Source organism: Brachyhypopomus gauderio, chromosome 5 (genome assembly GCF_052324685.1).
Source record: "Brachyhypopomus gauderio isolate BG-103 chromosome 5, BGAUD_0.2, whole genome shotgun sequence".
Lineage (NCBI taxonomy): Eukaryota > Metazoa > Chordata > Actinopteri > Gymnotiformes > Hypopomidae > Brachyhypopomus > Brachyhypopomus gauderio.
The window spans coordinates 23,031,651-23,049,572 of NC_135215.1; the positions used below are offsets into that span (position 1 = coordinate 23,031,651).

Consider the following 17,922-nt stretch of genomic DNA (forward strand, 5'->3'; position numbering starts at 1 on the left):
AGAGTTCACGGAAACTCGAGGTTTTCCGTTCCAGAAACCGAGCTTAGAGAGAACCGGAGTCAGTTACTATAGCAACTTATGCTCTGAAGCTAACCTGCTCGCTGGCAGGTTAACTTGGACCTGACCCAGAGTTACAAACACGTCATCATGACGTGTCCTTTCCTCGAAGATCATGTGGATATTGAAACTCAGTTTATTCGCTGAGTTCTTCGTCGGGAACGCCTTATAAAACCCCGAATAGACATAGGCCTACTATCATTTTCGGATTATTTTTTAATGAACGTTATCATTTTCAGCACAATCCATTACTTACATCAATAACTTAATTATTATAATAACATTTCAAATATTACACATCGCGGATCAGCCCTAAATTCTCTCCAGATTGTTATATATCGAGCTTCGTTTTTTGCTAGTGGAAGTTTTTATAGTGTAGGAGATGCGGAATCTGTCAGCAAAGCTACTGTATGTCGGTCTGTCCGAAAACTATGTCCGGCATTAAAATGACTAGTGCCCGGTTTTGTGGTGTTTCCTGGGCTTAAGCCAGTTATGGACATCAAAGAGGAATTCCACAGCATCATTGGTTTGTCTTTAATTCACACGGACAATAAAGAAATTAAGCAAAGGAGAGGCAATATATAACGAACTTCATTCCATTTACATTTTAAGGATTTCCTAGAGTGATTGGCTGTATTGATGGAACCTACATATGCTACCTATTCCAGCACCATTAGAACATGAAAATTCATCCATAGCATTAATGTACAGGTACTAACCTTTATAATCCTCAATGAATAAATGTACTTATCTTTAATGGTAACAAAAATAACGTAGCTATTGTAACTGACCGTTCTTCCCATCAAGATCATATGTGATGCTTCCCACCTCATCACAAATGTTGAAGCCAGATGGCCAGGATCCGTGGATGATTCCACACTGTACAACAAATCTGAACAGAGTAGGCCTGCGGTAGTTTTGCTAGTTGTTCACATGCAGTGTAATAGTTAAATCATTGCAAATCCTAGTGTGATTATAGGACATGACGGCCTCCTTCATGGAGACAGAGGGTATCCCTGCTTGTCCTATAGGCCTACCTTATGACTCCCTATTCAGATCCTGCACCTGGACCACAGTCCCGCTACAATCAGGCCCACAGCAAAACCAGGGCAAGAATTTAAATGACCCTAGGAATCCTCGAGGCCAGGTTCCAGTGCCTGAAGGGGCTCAGAGTAACCCCTGATAGGGCGTGCCACATAATAATGGCATATGTGGTATTACACAACATTGCAACCATCCAGGAAGAGCGACAGCCTACCATCTCTGACATGCCCACAGACGAGGAACCTTACATGCATGTGGGTGACAACAGAGATGGTGGAGTTGTCAGAGACTCCATCTGCAATCACTGCTTTCCACATTAAATCATGCACCACCACCCACCCTACCATCCACCCTGTAACCTTTTAATATACATTACAGTCAAATTCACTGTTATGTTTCATTATTTCATTTTTCCTGTAAATAAATATATTTTTATAATATATTTTAAGAATAAGATATAGTTATGTACAGCCATAACTATACTTCATTTTTATCTGATGCCATGTGTGTTTCACACCACTCAGATTAGACCTGGAATTAGTAAGTGTTCAATAAAAAATATTTTAAAACTCAATACTGTATTATAAAGGTGGAGAAAATAATAATATAATCGCACCGTTCTGCAAAATATAAAAATATCATTTTCACTCACGCATGAACTCTGTTGGCAATTTTTTGACATGCTGACTGCCTTTCTCTAGCAGCTACCGCAGTATTACATTTACGTTTAATAATATCTAAATATTCTGCATACGCAGTCATTAATACTTCAAGCTACAGTGGTGTGAAATACGATGTTCGGCTGATTTTCGCGTTTAAGTCCATGATAAATCCTATTTATCTGCGTTCCATTAAGAATGCCTTTCATAGTTATGCGTGAACGCGCTTCTGTCTGGGTCAACCTACTCAGAGTTGAGCGACCCTGATTACTTTAACTCCGATCCGCCGTTTTGGAACCGAAAACTCAGTATGTCAGATCGGGGTAAGACAACTCCGAGTTCAGGGTTAAGTTTAGAGTTTGTTAAACCCGCTTCTTGGAATACCCCCCTGGTATTATTGAATTGCAATAAAAAGAGTGAAAATGAGCAACTTTATTCCTCTGGTTTCCTTGCTTCGCCACAATAAGATATGAGGAACTTGAAAGATTGGCTAGCTAAATTTTGTAGAGTGTGCAAAACAAATCCATGATTGGTCCAAAAATACTTTATACAGCAGTGAGGAGCACATGATTGGAGTGGAGTGACCAAGGTATAAGGTCTCCGAAGATCTTCGTTTGCGAATCAAAACTTGTTTGAATTGCTAGAACGATTCCGACTGATTTCTCTCTACACATCAAGCGATCACTTCAACAATAGCTTTCCTGGAAAATACCGTAACTGTACTGAGACATGGTACAGGTAAAAGAAATGGTTAATATCCACCACCTCCCACACACGCATGTATTTTTGTCAGTAGCTTGGTAACCAAACGCAACGTTGATTCAACATCTTTTTTTCAACATTAACATTTTAGAACGTTGATTTATTGTTGTTTATAGTTATAAATTTATATTTAGGTTGATAACCATAAATGACGAAAACGATGTCATTTCAACGTTCATTTGCAATCTGGGTCCTTCACAGCAAGTCAGGCTAGAGACCTGGAACAGGGAAGGCTGCTTTAAGCCGGTCCACAATGCTTTGCGGTGTCCCAGATTCGTTGCAATGTACTTACGAACTCTAGTTGGAGAAATTTCGGTGAAGTATGAATGCTGTGTCGGGTGGGTGCATGATGTAATACGCTACAAATCTCAGACAACTTTGCCGAGTCAATCCCTTATAACATAATGACCTTTTCTAGACACGTTTGGAGCTTGTTTACGTCCGTCCTAAGTTATTAACTGGAGGAATGACAGACAAATAGCGACTGCATACTGGTCGACTGCAATTCTCAAATGCTAGTGGAGTGGAGAAGCATGACTGCGATAGTACGCACACGTCTTCGGAGTGGTGCACTTAAACGGATCGCAGCTAAAGACAGGTACAACAATCTTTTGTAGCCTACACCATTATCACTGTATATTTTGTTGCAAAACCAGAAGCAGCCTGGCATGTCGTAAAATGGTTTAACCTTTCGTGGGGCACCTTCACGACTGCAGACGGAGCAACGGTGCCCTTTAAATAGTTGGGAGTCTGGACGCAATCCTGATGCGTCCGGCAGTTTATTAAATCACCGCATGCGGATAAGGGATGACATGCAACAGAATATAGGCAATGCCGAAACACGACAGTGACTAGAACACTTTTTTGCCATCTGAAAATACTGGTCGACAAACTGTCAGGTTAAAAAAACGGTTTCCAGAACACATTAAACCAGGCCTGGGATTACCAGCATGAGATTTCAATATGCAATTTACAGAGAAAATATTTAATAGCCAATAGATCTGTTGCCGAAGTCCGCAAAAACTCGCGATCATAATTGATAATAAATGTGTGCGTCGTCCTACATTTTGTAGCACTGTAGGCTACTACATTTGGCTGTCAAAAACACTTTATACTTTGCATTCGGAATACGGAACTTACTATTACGGGCTTATTAATTACTGTATTATTTCATAGGAAAACCAAAATGTAAAATCCAGCGCTCAGCAAATCATAAGACTGCAGATTATGTAAAAATTTAGTTTTACAATGGAATAAATCTATTTGTGTTTAAAGCAAATTTTATATTGTTAACTTGCAAAACCTAATGTATAATTTAAAATCACTAAATGTTTTTTTTTCTTAAATGTACACGTTTTTATATATTTCTTTTCTCCTGCAAAGAGGCCTGCCTTCTCTATACTGTATCAGGTCTACCTCAATCATATCAGTCACTGTGCTGCTCAGATGGCTGTTATCAATTCCATCTGGACGTTGAAGAAATTAACCATCCGACAGTTAATTTTTACTTATAGATTTGTATCACTAGAATAAAGCTTTCACACATTTGTAATTATAAACTGAACTAAAATTTTTCATCTTGCATCTTTCATCTGCATGTGTTGAACCGTCATGTATATTTTGGCAAGGAAAATTTGCATGGTTCACCACTCATTAATACCTTTTACAGACAACCCTCCTATCGTGTTGTGGGTCAATTTGACCCTTTTCAAAGTTTAAAGATGTAGGAAAACTATTTAAAATAATTTTTTCAGTATGAAACTTCTTCTGCTTGGGTTAATTAGTGTAATCAACATATTATATGAAAATAATTCATGTCAGTTATTTGCAACCACCCCCTGCATGTTTATATCACATAGATACTGTTCGGGTAAATTTGACCCTTTTAAAAATTTTTGACCCTTTTAAAAAAAAAATTATTTTTATTTTTTTATTTGTGTGTGTGTATGTATGTGTGTGTGTGTGTGTGTGTGTGTGTGTGTGTGTGTGTGTGTACAATTGTGTGTGTGTGTGTTGGAGTGTGTGTTTGTGTGTGTGTGTTTGTGTGTATGTATATGTGTGTGTGTGTGTGTGTGTGTGTGTGTATGTATATGTGTGTGTGTGTGTATGAGAGTGTGTGTGTGTTTGTATGTGTTTGTGTGTGTGTTTGAGTGTGTGTGTGTGTTTGAGTGTGTGTTTGTGTTTGTGTGTATGAGAGTGTGTGTTTGTGTATGTGTTTGTGTGTGTGTCTGTGTATGTGTGTGTGTGTGTGTATGAGAGTGTGTTTGTGTGTATGTGTGTTTGTGTGTTTGTGTGTTTTTGTGTGTGTGTGTGTGTAAGTGTATGAGAGTGTTGTGTGTGTTTGGTATCATAGTTTGAACATTTAAATTTTCACATTTTTATGAAAAACGATCCTAATTGAACCATTACCTGTTACAAGTAAGGAACACCATTGCACTAAATATTGATAGAATAATTAGTAATGTAGTTAGTAATTAAATATTCACACTGTCTGTTAGGATTTTTTTGGTTTCAGACATCTTTTGAACAATTAAACATGCACCAGGGTTAAAGTGACCCTAAACAGTACGGCTGTTTTACAAGGATGCACATAATAGGAGGGAAATGTAAACTATAAGTTTACAGTATACATTTGTACACATTATGTATAGTATCCTACACAATTATTTCAGTTAAATTGCAAGGGTCACAAATAATGAAACAAGGAATAGTGAATCTCTGAGTGTGCAGTTGACTGCATTCTCACTAGAAAAAGAGGAAGACATGCCAGTCCACCACCTGGTAAGGGATACCTACAATCATGTGTCACTTTCTGTAAGAGAATGGCTTTCACTCCCACATATTCTGCTGTCATTAGATGTTGGCTTGCTCAGCTACATTGGGGAAAGAGATTAAAGCACAGACAAACACACCCACACCACATAGTCTTTGTAATAGACGTGAACTAATATTATTCAAATCTGTTAATGGATTTTTAGATTTTGTTGAACCACTATCTTGTTTCAGAAGTCCTAGTTATCAAACTATTAATTTCAGTCTAATGACACTTATTTTTCAGTCATTTTTCTCACAGTACTGTGTAGTTCAGCCATGTTCTCTAGCAATGACAATGAAGATAGTGATAGTAAAAAGAGCAAGTGGCTTGGACATAAATTAATCTCTTCTCTCATGTTTTCAGAGGCAAGCTTTGAGCAACATGTGAGACAAATACTCTCAACTTCAGCTTCTGCAACAAATAACTTGAAATCAGAGAAAAAGAAAATATGGAAGTAACAGTTATGGACCATAACCATTTATTGACCATTACTATAATGACTGCAGCCTTTATGTTACAGGTATTGTTTAACTTGATGCTCTAATAATAACTAGATTGCACTTAATTGTATCTCTTGCTGAATATGTATTGATCTTGACTGTAGTATCTGCCTATGACTGAGTCACTGATCATATCTCTGTGCTTCTGGCAGCAGCTTCAAATGGTACTTCAAATTAATGTACTTTGTGATAATGTGTGTAAATGTTGACACAAATCAAGACTTAAACACTCTCTGGCTGTGTCACAAGTGGTATGTGAATCATAGGAGTGTATCATTTACGTATAGATTTTGAGAGGTTTATGATTTTATCAGTGATTTGCATAAATGCAGCAATTTAATTTTGAATGATCTAAAAATAAAGAAAATATAGATGCTTTAATGATAAACAAAAAATCAGAATGATTAAAAATATAGCATTATGGTAGGGATCTGTTGTTTGGGTTGTTCTACAACAATGAAATAGCAGATCAGGTTTCAAGTTTTTATGCATTTTGCTCAGAAAATGTTCACTGATAAGTGTTTGAAAAATATTTCAATTTCACATGCTTTCCATATTTCTTTATTTTTCAGAGTACAACGTGTGAGATGTTAGTGAGTCTATGTAGAGAGGGAGAATGACAACAACCAGATGAGAGGCATGGAGCTTAAGGTATGGGTGGATGGAGTGCAACGCATTGTCTGCGGGGTCACTGAGGTCACCACATGTCAGGAGGTCGTGATTGCCCTGGCCCAGGCCATAGGTGAGACACTAAACAGACATCTGATGTGTGAAAAAGACTACAAAGTTCTGAGAAAGTCCTTGTTCTGTATTTTGTAAAACTGTCAGAGTTGAAGAAAGCTGTGCTTTTAAAACAGGTGAACTAAAGTAAACTAAACTTGTACAAATAGCTGGTAAGACATATGAAAGTTATTCAGCATCCCCATCACTGCCCTCATGGAGCAGTCTCTTCTGCTCATGCACACTGGAGACTCCAGCAGCTGAAAGTCTAGCCATGTTCAAAGGCTTAGTGTGACTTGCACCCATTTGTCCAGGCCTCAGGAGAGTGATGGATGCATTGTTCTCATGGGACAGACATATGCTCACTTGTGCTTTCCGCTTCTTGTTCATGATTCTCCCCATTTGTCTTTCTGTGCCTCTTAAACATTTGACTGTATACATGTTAAAACAGTTTTACGGGTGCACATTGAGCATAATTTCAGGCTAAATTGCTTCATCAGTGAGAGACTTCCATTGAAAGTGGCAACACAAGGTTTTATTCAAAAGCTAAACACAGCTCTTTTGTTTCATATTTACATTTACGGCATTTCGCAGACGCCCTTATCCAGAGCGACTTACATTTTTATCTCATTTTTATACAAGTGAGCAATTGAGGGTTAAGGGCCTTGCTCAGGGACACCTCAGTCATTGCCTCAGGTCTGGGAATCGAACCCACGACCCTCCGGTCACAAGACCAGTTCCCTAACCACCAGGCCATGACGATATTTGACCCCCTGTTTTAAGTAGCCCATGTTATGACTATTCCATTAGCAACAAGTGAGTCTTTATGAGGGCCTTTTCATAAGAATAGTCTTTTTGGAACAATTTGTAAAGTACAGTATTGTGTCCAAGTATCTCCCAATAATGCCTTTAAACTGAGCAGTGGGGCAAAACAGGATTTGGTCTCAGAGCTCACTTGTTCACTGGGGTAAACTGAAAACTTTTTACAGGCCAGTCAATGTGTTTTGTCTTTAATTTTTAATGGTATATTAAAAACATATATATGATATTGGTTTGAGTAGCACTGAAAGCAACAGTTTGTTTAAATGGTCTGGATTATATAGAAGTCGGTAATGATGTTCATTTGTTAACAGGTCTGAAAAAAACAATATTACCAAACTTAATTTACTTGTTCATTTCTGACTAAATTGTAGGGCGCACTGGAAGGTACACCCTGATCGAGAAATGGCGCGAGACGGAAAGGCACCTGGCCCCCCATGAGAACCCGGTGGTGTCCCTGAATAAGTGGGGTCAATATGCCAGCGATGTGCAGCTTGTGTTACAGCGCACCTCACCATCCTTGAGTGAACGCCCCACCTCGGAAACCTCTGGTCTCGGACCTGAACGTGGGTCATACCGCCAGAGCCTGCCACCTCTGGCCAAGTTGCGACCCTTTGCCACTGACCACTCCCTAAAGCGCCGTGAGCCAAAGCGCAAGTCCTTGACCTTTGCCGGCAGCAGCAGGGGCTTCCGGGACATCTTTGGCAGAAGCCGGGAGTCATGCCGGGCCCGCAGCGCCACTCCGGGGCTGGGTGTTCAGGACCTGTGCCGTCTCGTGCAGTTGCAGAAGGAGAAGCTGCACTCGCTGGAGCAGCGGCTACAAGGCTGCGAGCGTGAGCTGCACAGTGAGCTCCTGATGCCAGAGGATGAAGAGAAGCTGTGCTCATTGGAGCAGCAGGCACGGCGGATGGAGGCTGAGATGGAGGAGCAGGAATTCTGGGAGAGCGAGCTGCTGCTGGAGCAAGAGACAGAGCAGCAGCTGCGCGAGCGCCTCCACAAGCTACGAGTCCGAGTGCAGGACTGCGAGGCACGGCTGGTTGAATATTTTGCGCAGATTCAGCGCATGGAGTTGTGCCTGGAGTCTGAACATCTGCAGCGGACAAGGCAGGCAAACGAGGAGGAGTTGCAGGAGCGGGTGGAGGAAGTGAGGACGGAGCTGGAGATGCAGGTGCAGCAAGGCGTCAGGCTGGAAAGCAGCTGCAGAGCAGTTGAACTTTCTCTGGGGCAGTCCATCATTCAGCTACAGGTAAGCCTGAACTGTGGGACAGACAAACTTTAACATAAACTTAATAGAATAAGTATTTGATCTCTACAACAGTGTACAGCAACTCTATCAAGGCAGTGGGTTTTTTTTTTATTGAAACATTGATTAATTGGCTATCATGATTTTTGTCAGTGCTTAAGTTACACATTTCTAGATATGTACTTTTTTCACAAGAAGGTTTATAAATGCTGCTCATTCCTGACAGCTTTGGGGTCATCAGATTGTTTTCTGCAAGAAAGACATTGTCTTCTTTATCAAAGTAGGGGACAGTTTCTGTTGTCACATGCAAAAAAACATCATAATATCTACTTTAATGCACTAATTACTAGGGGTGCGGGAAATTTTCGATTGTTAGATGCATCTCGATGTGCAACATGGACGATTCAGAATCGATTCACAAATGACAACAATCTATTGTCTAGACGTTAGCTGCGCACATAACAAAGACGCAAGAAGAGCGGCAAATCCAGCCGACACTAACTTACTAAAGCCTGGTTTTATACTTGCGAGGGTCCGCACGGCGAAAATGACGTAATCGCGGTGACTTCGCTTTTTTTATCACATTATTGTTTTAAGTCAGCTGCTAGCACATAATTCTACTCTTGTGTGGAAGCTGTGATTTTGGTACCACATATTTGTTTGTTGTTTGCACATAATGTTGGTTAAGAGTTGGCATTTGCTGAAATCTGTTAATTTACTGCAAACATGCTGCTACAGGTGCACTTTTTCAGTTTGTATTTCTTTGTTCAGTTCTCTGGAGTGTGGCTTTGTACTTGCCATAAATAAAATAAAATGGGAGTTTTAAAATGGAAATAAAATTGAAGTTAATTCATCATGGATTGCTACTACCAAGATGCATCAATAATCATTTTATAATCGAATCGCAGACCTCTGAATCATAATCGAATCGAATAGTGCTTGGAGATTCCCACCCCTACTAATTACACACCCATGAAATGCCAGCAGTTTTTGCAGCATTTCTAAAAGAATATATTTTATGAGCCACATTAATTTTAACTAGTTATTTCTGTGTACATTGCCAAGCCACTATGTTCTTAAAGGCTTAAAGAACAGTTCATAATTACACATTATTGCTGGAGCTCCTAGGATATCCCAGGCCGAGACCTCTAAAGTGTAAGGTTGACTTAATTGCTTGAGATGAGGTAGACAGAGACTGAGGATGAGCTTGAAAGGAGTGAGACCAGTGCAGGATGGTGCATCTGAGAGCAGACTTCAGGAGGATGGGAGGAGGGAGAAATGGAGTGAATCATGAAAGAGACCAGGCCTAATAGATTAATGGGATGGGGATGGATCCCATCCTATAAAATGCTTTGTCAGTAGACAACAAAGTATTCTATGAATTCCTTGGTGGTTTGGAGGAGTTTGTTGGAGCTACTATCTGGATATGCTTCTCAGTTTTGAAATATTTTACAGTATGCTTCATGTTGAAGGTTGTAAGTAATTACTTTCTAATTGATGGAGTTGTTTTGTACAGGAAAAGGAGCAGGAGCTGGAACAGTTAACCAAGGAACTGAGACAAGTCAACCTTCAGCAGTTTATCCAGCAGACTGGCACCAAAGTGACTGTGCTACCAGTAGAACCTGCTGAAGAGGAGAGTAACAGAGGTACACCGAAACACACTCTCATTAACACGATTAAATGTTTCATATTTTTAGGTGTGTCTTATTGTAAATATTGTTCAGCACTTTGGTCGGCACTCAATGTCTTTTTAAATGTGCTATACAAATACATTGACTTGACTTGACACACACACCAAGGTAACTAATCACTAGTAAACAAAATGTATTAATAATAGAATTTATAAAATGATGAAACTCCGAGCTTGTGTCCTGGTGCTTCTGGCATAAGCTTTCACCATAAAATGTTTCACATATATATCTCTCTTTGTAAAAAAAAGAGATATTTTAAGAGACAAGACCATGTGGATTCAATATGATAAGTGTTACACAGACCCTTGTGTACACTCAGCAATCTATACTATCAAGATTTCAGTAAGATGAAGTGGTGTGTGCATGCAGTGATGACACCTCAAGCATGGCATTTAGTGAAGAATTGTTGTGTTAACAATTGAAGAATTGTTATGTGTTAATGTGTTTTTACATAGGCAAACAGCTATGGCAAGCCGTTTTAGCTTTTATTCCTATTTTTCGTGATATTGGGAATTAAATTTATACATGTGAAAATACAATTTCCACTAGTACAAATTTAATTCTTGATGTCATAAACTCTTTCAATTAAGAATTCATTTTTCACTAGTAAAAATGTTATTTCTACTAGTAAATATTACATTTCTACTAGTAAGAATTTAATTATTACATGTATAAATACATCAACAACATAAAGTTTACTTGTGAAAATTATATTTTTGATATCAAGAATAGAATTCTTACTAGTAAAAATGTAATTCCTACATGTAAAAATGCAATATCTACTAGTAAAAATTGAAGTATTAAATGTTCTAATGTTAATTAGCTTGATTTGCATGTAGATAAAAAGGTGGAGCTAGTTTACATTACGTTTAGTATTGTTTAGTTAAAAAACTAAACATGTCATGCACACAAGATAAGTGTGGGCTTAAACTCTGGTAAATTCAGGCCAATTTAGGTTTATCACAGATTACGAGAAGATTCAGACAAATTCATAGGGAAACATCCAGCAAAGCAGTAATGGGGGCTTGCTATAAGTAGAAAAAAAAAATCTAAATCTGTTGTCTTAAGCATCAAAAATGACCCGCCACCACATTTAACTCAAGAGACTTCATTTAACCCCTTATTGATTTTTTTCAACATGAAGTTTGATTACTTTTCCTACAGTGTCTCCCAAGATTGGACAAAATAAAAAAAAACCTTTGTTAATGTTTCCATGAACGCTCCAGGGTACAAAGATTTTTAGGGTCATTTTTGATCCACCAAATATAAAATAACTTACATTCCACAAAAACCACAAAGTCTCATATTCAGGTACACACACACACACAGTCTTGTGCCAGTTCACATGAACTAGTTCAAAGTTCAGTTCATACTAATGAAAATTAACTAATTCATATTCATAGTTCATTTTTTAAAACACTGCAGATCGCCGAAAATGTAACCCAGCCTGTCCACGTACTGGGAAACAGGCAGCCGATACTTTACAAAATGCTGTGAACTTTATTTGGAAGAATGAACTTTTGCAGTTGATCCATCATTCTTCTTAATTTCTTGTACTTGTTAAGTATTCCACAAGACGACTATAATGCTTCAAACACTAAATGTCGTTTTAAATTTGATGTCCTGACTTGTTTTTTCAGACGAGGTGGGCACATTTTGCATGAAAACGTGTGTTTTTCCCCTTCTGACGCCACACGTGTTCATAAACTTTATTTAGTTTAATTAAACAGTTTTAACATGGCCTGTGTTTACAGAAGTGTCATGCGGCATGCAGTCAAACTACTAAAATGTGAGCAGGGTTCACTGATGCAGAGTGAACGTTAATTGTTCATAAACTGAACGGTGCACAACACAGCACACACTAAATGTAGGCCCAAGATAGGCATTGGAGGGGACTGCTCGGCCTAGATATTGAACAATAAAAATTAACTGCTACTAGCTGGGCCGCCTAATGGAGCATAGGTTCTAATCCAGGGGTTCTTAATCTTTTTGACCTCGGGGCCCAGTTTGTTGAACATAAAGTGGCACAAGGCCCAGTCAGATATTACCAATGCATGGATCAAAGTGATAATTATTCTAAATTTTGGTGTAATTTGTATTGTATTTGCATCATAACTAAATTAAATACACTTACAGTTTAAAAGTAAAACTCATGTCAAATTATCACATGATTATGACAAAACAAAATATATATTGTAGCCTTCCCATAACAATTATTTGAACAAATACAATGGTCAGTCAACAGACCACTCCGGCTTATCAACACAAAATAGCTTTTTTTAAACCTAATAACAAAAATAGACAATTCAATAAATAAAATTGTGAATTTGAAAATTTCAAAATGTTCAATGTAAATGTTTAACATTTTTTAAACTGTAAAAATCAATTTGATAAAGTGCAAATAAAAATATAGCCTTTTTAAACCTTTGCATGGTAGAACCAGAAACTGCTCTTCATATTAATGATAAACAATAACAGCGGCAGTAGAAGTTTCTGTAAAATAAATACATTCCAATTTTTTTAAAATTAAATAAACTACAAATATAAATTAAATGCAAATGAAAATATAGCTCCTCCATTCACAAAACCACATTTAATAAAGTGTTATTTTCATACAACTTTGGCCTTTTTTTTTGACGAGTTGTCTTCATTTTGCCTTCTACTTTTCGTTTAAAATAGGTTTCCATTCTCAGTTGGTAGCAAAGGTCCATCTTCTATGTATTGAAAACGTTGTTAAAACATCTGAGTGATGCACTACTGCTACTAGTGGAGAGAAAGCTATTCAAAATCACCTTATTCACCTTAAAAAGCACCTTATTCAAAATGAATGCAGTCCCGCAACCCTCCGCGGCCCAAAGTTAAATACTGTTGTTCTTTTGAGGCCCTCAAGGTGATGCTTGCAGCCCACAATTTGGCCATGGCCCATGGGTTAAGAATCGTTGCATCTATTCATTCATTTATTCTATTTTTACCTTGCAATGGTCATTACGGTCAGGTTAGCTGTAACGACAGTATGTGTGTACATTATTTTTAGACAACATCAGGGCTAAGAAAAAAGTATGCTACCATAAATGCATACAATTTTGCAAACATGGAAAGCTCCTATTAAGATAAAGAATCCATTGCCATTTTGTTTTGAACCACTCATTTTAAAGATAGCTGCATACTTGGCAACCTTAGATCTTTGGAGGCACTCCCACAGACAGTGACAATGGGCCACTATTGGATAAGTTTAAACACATGCTTCATTAGCTCATTTGTATAAATTTATACTAGTAAAAATGTTAGTCTTACATATAAGAATTTAATTCTTGATATCAAAATTTTAATTTGTACTAGTAAGAATTTAATTATTGATTTCAATAATTATATTCTTACATGTAAAAATAAAATTTTTGATATCAAGAATTCAATTCTTACATGTAAAAATAATCGAATTTCTACTAGTAATTTAATTTTTACTAGTAAAAACACTTATAGAGCAATATTCTAGATGGTTAATGCAGGTGGACCTCAATGAAAGTTTAGCAGCCTCACTAACATTTTCTCGGGACATCCAATTTAGTGATGCAAGACAGTTTAACTGAAAAGTATTCATTAGAAGGGTCTCTCAAAACTGCTTATTCTGCAATGAGAAAAAACAAACCTTTGGAAACATTTACCCCAAAAATATCACTTTTGCAGATAGGAGTCATACTCTTGATGCGAGAAAAGCACTTACAAGAGCTCTTGTTTGAACTACAGAGTATCTACATAAGAATAAATATCAAAAACACTTGCAAGAGGTTTTGGTTCCAGCAAGAAACATGTCATATTATATTGTATAATACTGTATTGCATTAAGATATATGGCATGTTTGATTTTCTAAGTATGCTCTATATAGCTTTCTGAGCAAAACAAGCACCACAATATATTTGTGCTGTGTCCTATTGTCATCCAGAGTCAGAGCAGACCATCTCTCTGAAGCATTTGGAGTCAGCTTACCGCCTTCCCAACACCCTCCGAGCCCTCCAGAGCCCACTGACCTCCAGCTTCAACCCAGAGGGCATTTATGTATGATATCCCAGAGCCACTGGAAATCTGCAAGTGAAGTGACCATACACTGCAGTCCGTACCACACCACTCATGGTGAAAGCTACATATCTGTTGTTTGCCTAATGCAATGAAGATCCATTACACTTCCTTAGAAATGGTCTTGGGTTCCACAAAATAAGGAGTGTACTTTTTGTGGGAGATTGATGATCTCTGTTGATCAGTGCTATACTTTTACTGGGATTTCTCATGAACAGCATTTTATCGCTCAACCATAAAGGATGCCCAGGACACCTAGTGGTTAGTTTTATTGGACCTAGCCTGCCTGTTTAGACTGCATGATTTTGCCTGTTAGCCTTTTGCTGTGAAAGGTTCCACAGAACACGGATGATGTGTACGTTTTCCCAAGTGTTCGTCAACAGCTGACTATCAAGGATCTGTTCCTTAAACTTCCTCTCAGACAGTGCATCACTGCTGCCTGGTTGTAATGTTAAGACTGAAGAGGGCTTTTTAGTATGCTGTGTATTGTACCTAGTGGTTCATTCTATTTTATTGCTCTAAAGTCTGATACACTGATGCTGGAACAGATTGAACAGATTGCATACAACAGTAGTTGGAGTGGTTTGCACTTTATTGGCCAAAACATCTGCTGTGGAATGACACATTTACACAATGACACAATTTTCTTGATTATCTATGATGCAATGATCGCTGCTACTTTAACACACACACACGGCTTAACCACATTATAAAGTCAAATAAATAACTATAGCAGTGTTTTCTTTATCAGCAATCTCAGAGCAAGAGAGTTGATTGACTCCTCGGGAGACTGGCAGTTTTTTACATTTGTGCTTATAGGTGTTTACTGAAGTGCAAATCTATTGAAATAGAGAAACCAAATGTTGATTTCTGTGCCTACCCCCTTACCAGTTGGTAGTTAGACGTGTGCTGTCATCTGGGTTTCATTGGATCTGGAATGTCTGTTTATTTTTCCTCAAGTAAACTCTCAACTCTCATATTTTTTCACTAATACAGACTTGCAGACTGGATTATGATTTTGAAAAGTCTTTACCCTTTACAAATTTAATTGAGATGAGAAATGTTTGTGCTATACAGTATTTTTCACTGAATATTTATTGTAGTTTAAAGAGATGGGTCCTAGATATCTATGAAGCATTAGCAATGATCTATTAAAACGCTTACCATATTGCTATGTACCAGTTTACGTTTGTACTCAGAATTTATTCAGTTTCCTCCAGTATGCACTTTAAAGAGAATTATGCTATGTACTTGCAAGACTGTACATGAACGGATATACTATTGTGATCGATTTTTGATAACTCTTAGGCAGTGTGTCGGTTTGGCCAATAAAGGAAAAACACTTAACTTTGCTGATTTATCTTTTGTAGGTTAGATTTGCATATCTTAAATCGTGAGGGGATATACACACACACACACACACACACACACACACACACACACACACACACAGGGGTTGGACAATGAAACTGAAACACGTGGTTTTAAACCACAATAATTTATTAGTATGGTGTAGGGCCTCCTTTTGTGGCCAATACAATGTCAATTCGTCTTGGGAATGACATGCACAAGTCCTGCACAGTGGTCAGAGGAATTTTAAGTCATTCTTCTTGCAGAATAGTAGCCAGGGGCCTATTGCCTATGCCAACTGTTTTGGATGGTATCATCTGCATGTCAGCTAGGTATATAAATTTCCCATATGATGCGGTTGACCAGGAAAACATTAAAGCGCAATTTACAGTGATAGCCGGTTTCCTTAATGTAATCGGAGCGATCGACTGCACACATATTACTATAAAGGCACCATCTCAGGAGGAATTTGCTTATGTGAATAGAAAGCACTTTCATTCCATAAATGTGCAAATAATCTGTAATGCAAAAATGCCTTACTAATGTAGTGGCACGGTGGCCTGGATCAACCCACGATTCGTACATCCTTACAAACAGCATGGTTGGGATAAGATTACAAGCTAGGCAGAGTGCATGATGGGTGGCTTTTTGGTAAGCAATGCATTTAAAGCATTTAAATAAAAGCATTTGACATTCCCAGCTTAGAATAATTCATTTAAAACATGGGTAATTGTTAAATTACTTAGGAGACAGCGGCTACGTGCTCAAGACGTGGCTGATGACCCCTCCTTTGCAATCCACAGACTGACCAGGAGCGGAGATACAATTTTCTCCATTCTCACACCCGGTCAGTTGTGGAGAGGGCAATTGGGCAGCTGAAAAGCCTGTGGCGCTGCCTGGACAGGACTAGGGGAATGCTCCTGTATCGGCTAGAGAAGGTGTGTCGTATTGTGAGTGCATGTGGGGGCCTGCACAATGTTGTGCACAGGTATGCCATGCCATTGTTACAGGTGGTGGAGAAACCAGCGGACCCAGATCCAAGACAAATTAATGTGCAGCCTAACCCAGGTGCCACACAAGCCAGGCAACAAATCATAGCTACAATATAAAAAGGTAAGAGACAGCATTCAAATTTTAACCAATTATTTTATTGAGTTGCTGATGCTAGTGAGCGCATCACTGCATTTTTTAGGTGCATTATATAACTCTGCCAGTGTGCGTTGTTCTGACCCCACAGCATTTAAAGCTTCACACACGCTGTCCCACTCACACCTTTTGCGATTTTCCGTAATGTCAGAGGACACCATGCCAAACAAAAAAATGTTCCACAACTCTACCTCATTCAGGAACGTCTCCACTTCACGTTCGGTGAAGTTCCTGTTCTTTCCCCGTTTAGACATGGTTTGTGATCAGAGAGGAAACTCCTCCAGGGCAGGGCATATTTAAATGAATTTTCATATTTATAGGGGGCGTGTAACAGGAGGAGTCAGTCACTCTTTCATGTGCGCTCAATTCTACGTTGCTTGGGATGTACAAAAGAAATGTGTGTGGATTCCGGTGTAAGCACGTTTTTATACATCTGGATTTATTAAGTCTTTGTACATGAGGCCCCTGGTCACTACGTGAGGCTGGTGGAGGAAAATGTTTCCTGACTCGCTCCTCAAAAACAAAGTGGCTCAATAATATTTAGATCTGGTGACTGTGCAGGCAATCTGAGATGTTCAACTTCACTTTCATGTTCATCAAACCAATCTTTCACCAGTCTTGCTGTGTGTATTGGTGTATTGTTATCCTGATACAGGCACCACCTTCAGGATGCACTGTTTGAACCAGTGGATGCACATGGTCCTCCAGAATGGTTTGGTAGTCCTTGGCAGTGTTGGGCCAATGGAATGCCATGGCAGCCCAAACCATCACTGATCCACCCCCATGCTTCACTCTGGGTATGCAACAGTCTGGGTGGTATGCTTCGTTGGGGCTTCTCCACACTGTAATTCTCCTTGATGTTGGTAAAACCATAAAGGTGGACTCATCAGAGATGTTTCACACTGTCCACAGCCCAAGATTTGCGCTCCTTGCACCATTGAAACCAATGTTTGGCATTGGCACGAGTGACCAACGGTTTGGCTATAGCATCCCGACCGTTTATATTTGCCCTGTGGAGCTCCCGACGAACAGTTTTGGTGGAAA

General features: G+C 38.8%; 1 protein-coding gene across 5 annotated transcripts; it reads left to right on the forward strand.

Annotated features, from left to right (window-relative positions):
* Positions 1–2,346: 2,346 nt before the first annotated feature.
* On the forward strand, positions 2,347–15,729 carry rassf8b (Ras association domain family member 8b). 5 transcript variants are annotated; one of them, XM_077006542.1, is made up of 7 exons: positions 2,667–2,860; positions 2,941–3,120; positions 5,701–5,857; positions 6,410–6,579; positions 7,751–8,622; positions 10,136–10,265; positions 14,252–15,729. In XM_077006542.1, the coding sequence occupies exons 4-7, from the start codon at positions 6,468–6,470 to the stop codon at positions 14,368–14,370; spliced, it is 1,233 nt and encodes a 410-aa protein (XP_076862657.1). In that variant the 5' UTR covers positions 2,667–2,860; positions 2,941–3,120; positions 5,701–5,857; positions 6,410–6,467; the 3' UTR covers positions 14,371–15,729. The 5 variants fall into 5 exon arrangements, with proteins under 5 accessions (XP_076862659.1, XP_076862660.1, XP_076862657.1 ...); XM_077006544.1 differs by lacking the exons at positions 2,667–2,860; positions 2,941–3,120 and adding an exon at positions 2,347–2,498; XM_077006540.1 differs by having other exon boundaries at positions 2,667–3,120.
* The last annotated feature ends 2,193 nt before the right edge of the window (positions 15,730–17,922 follow it).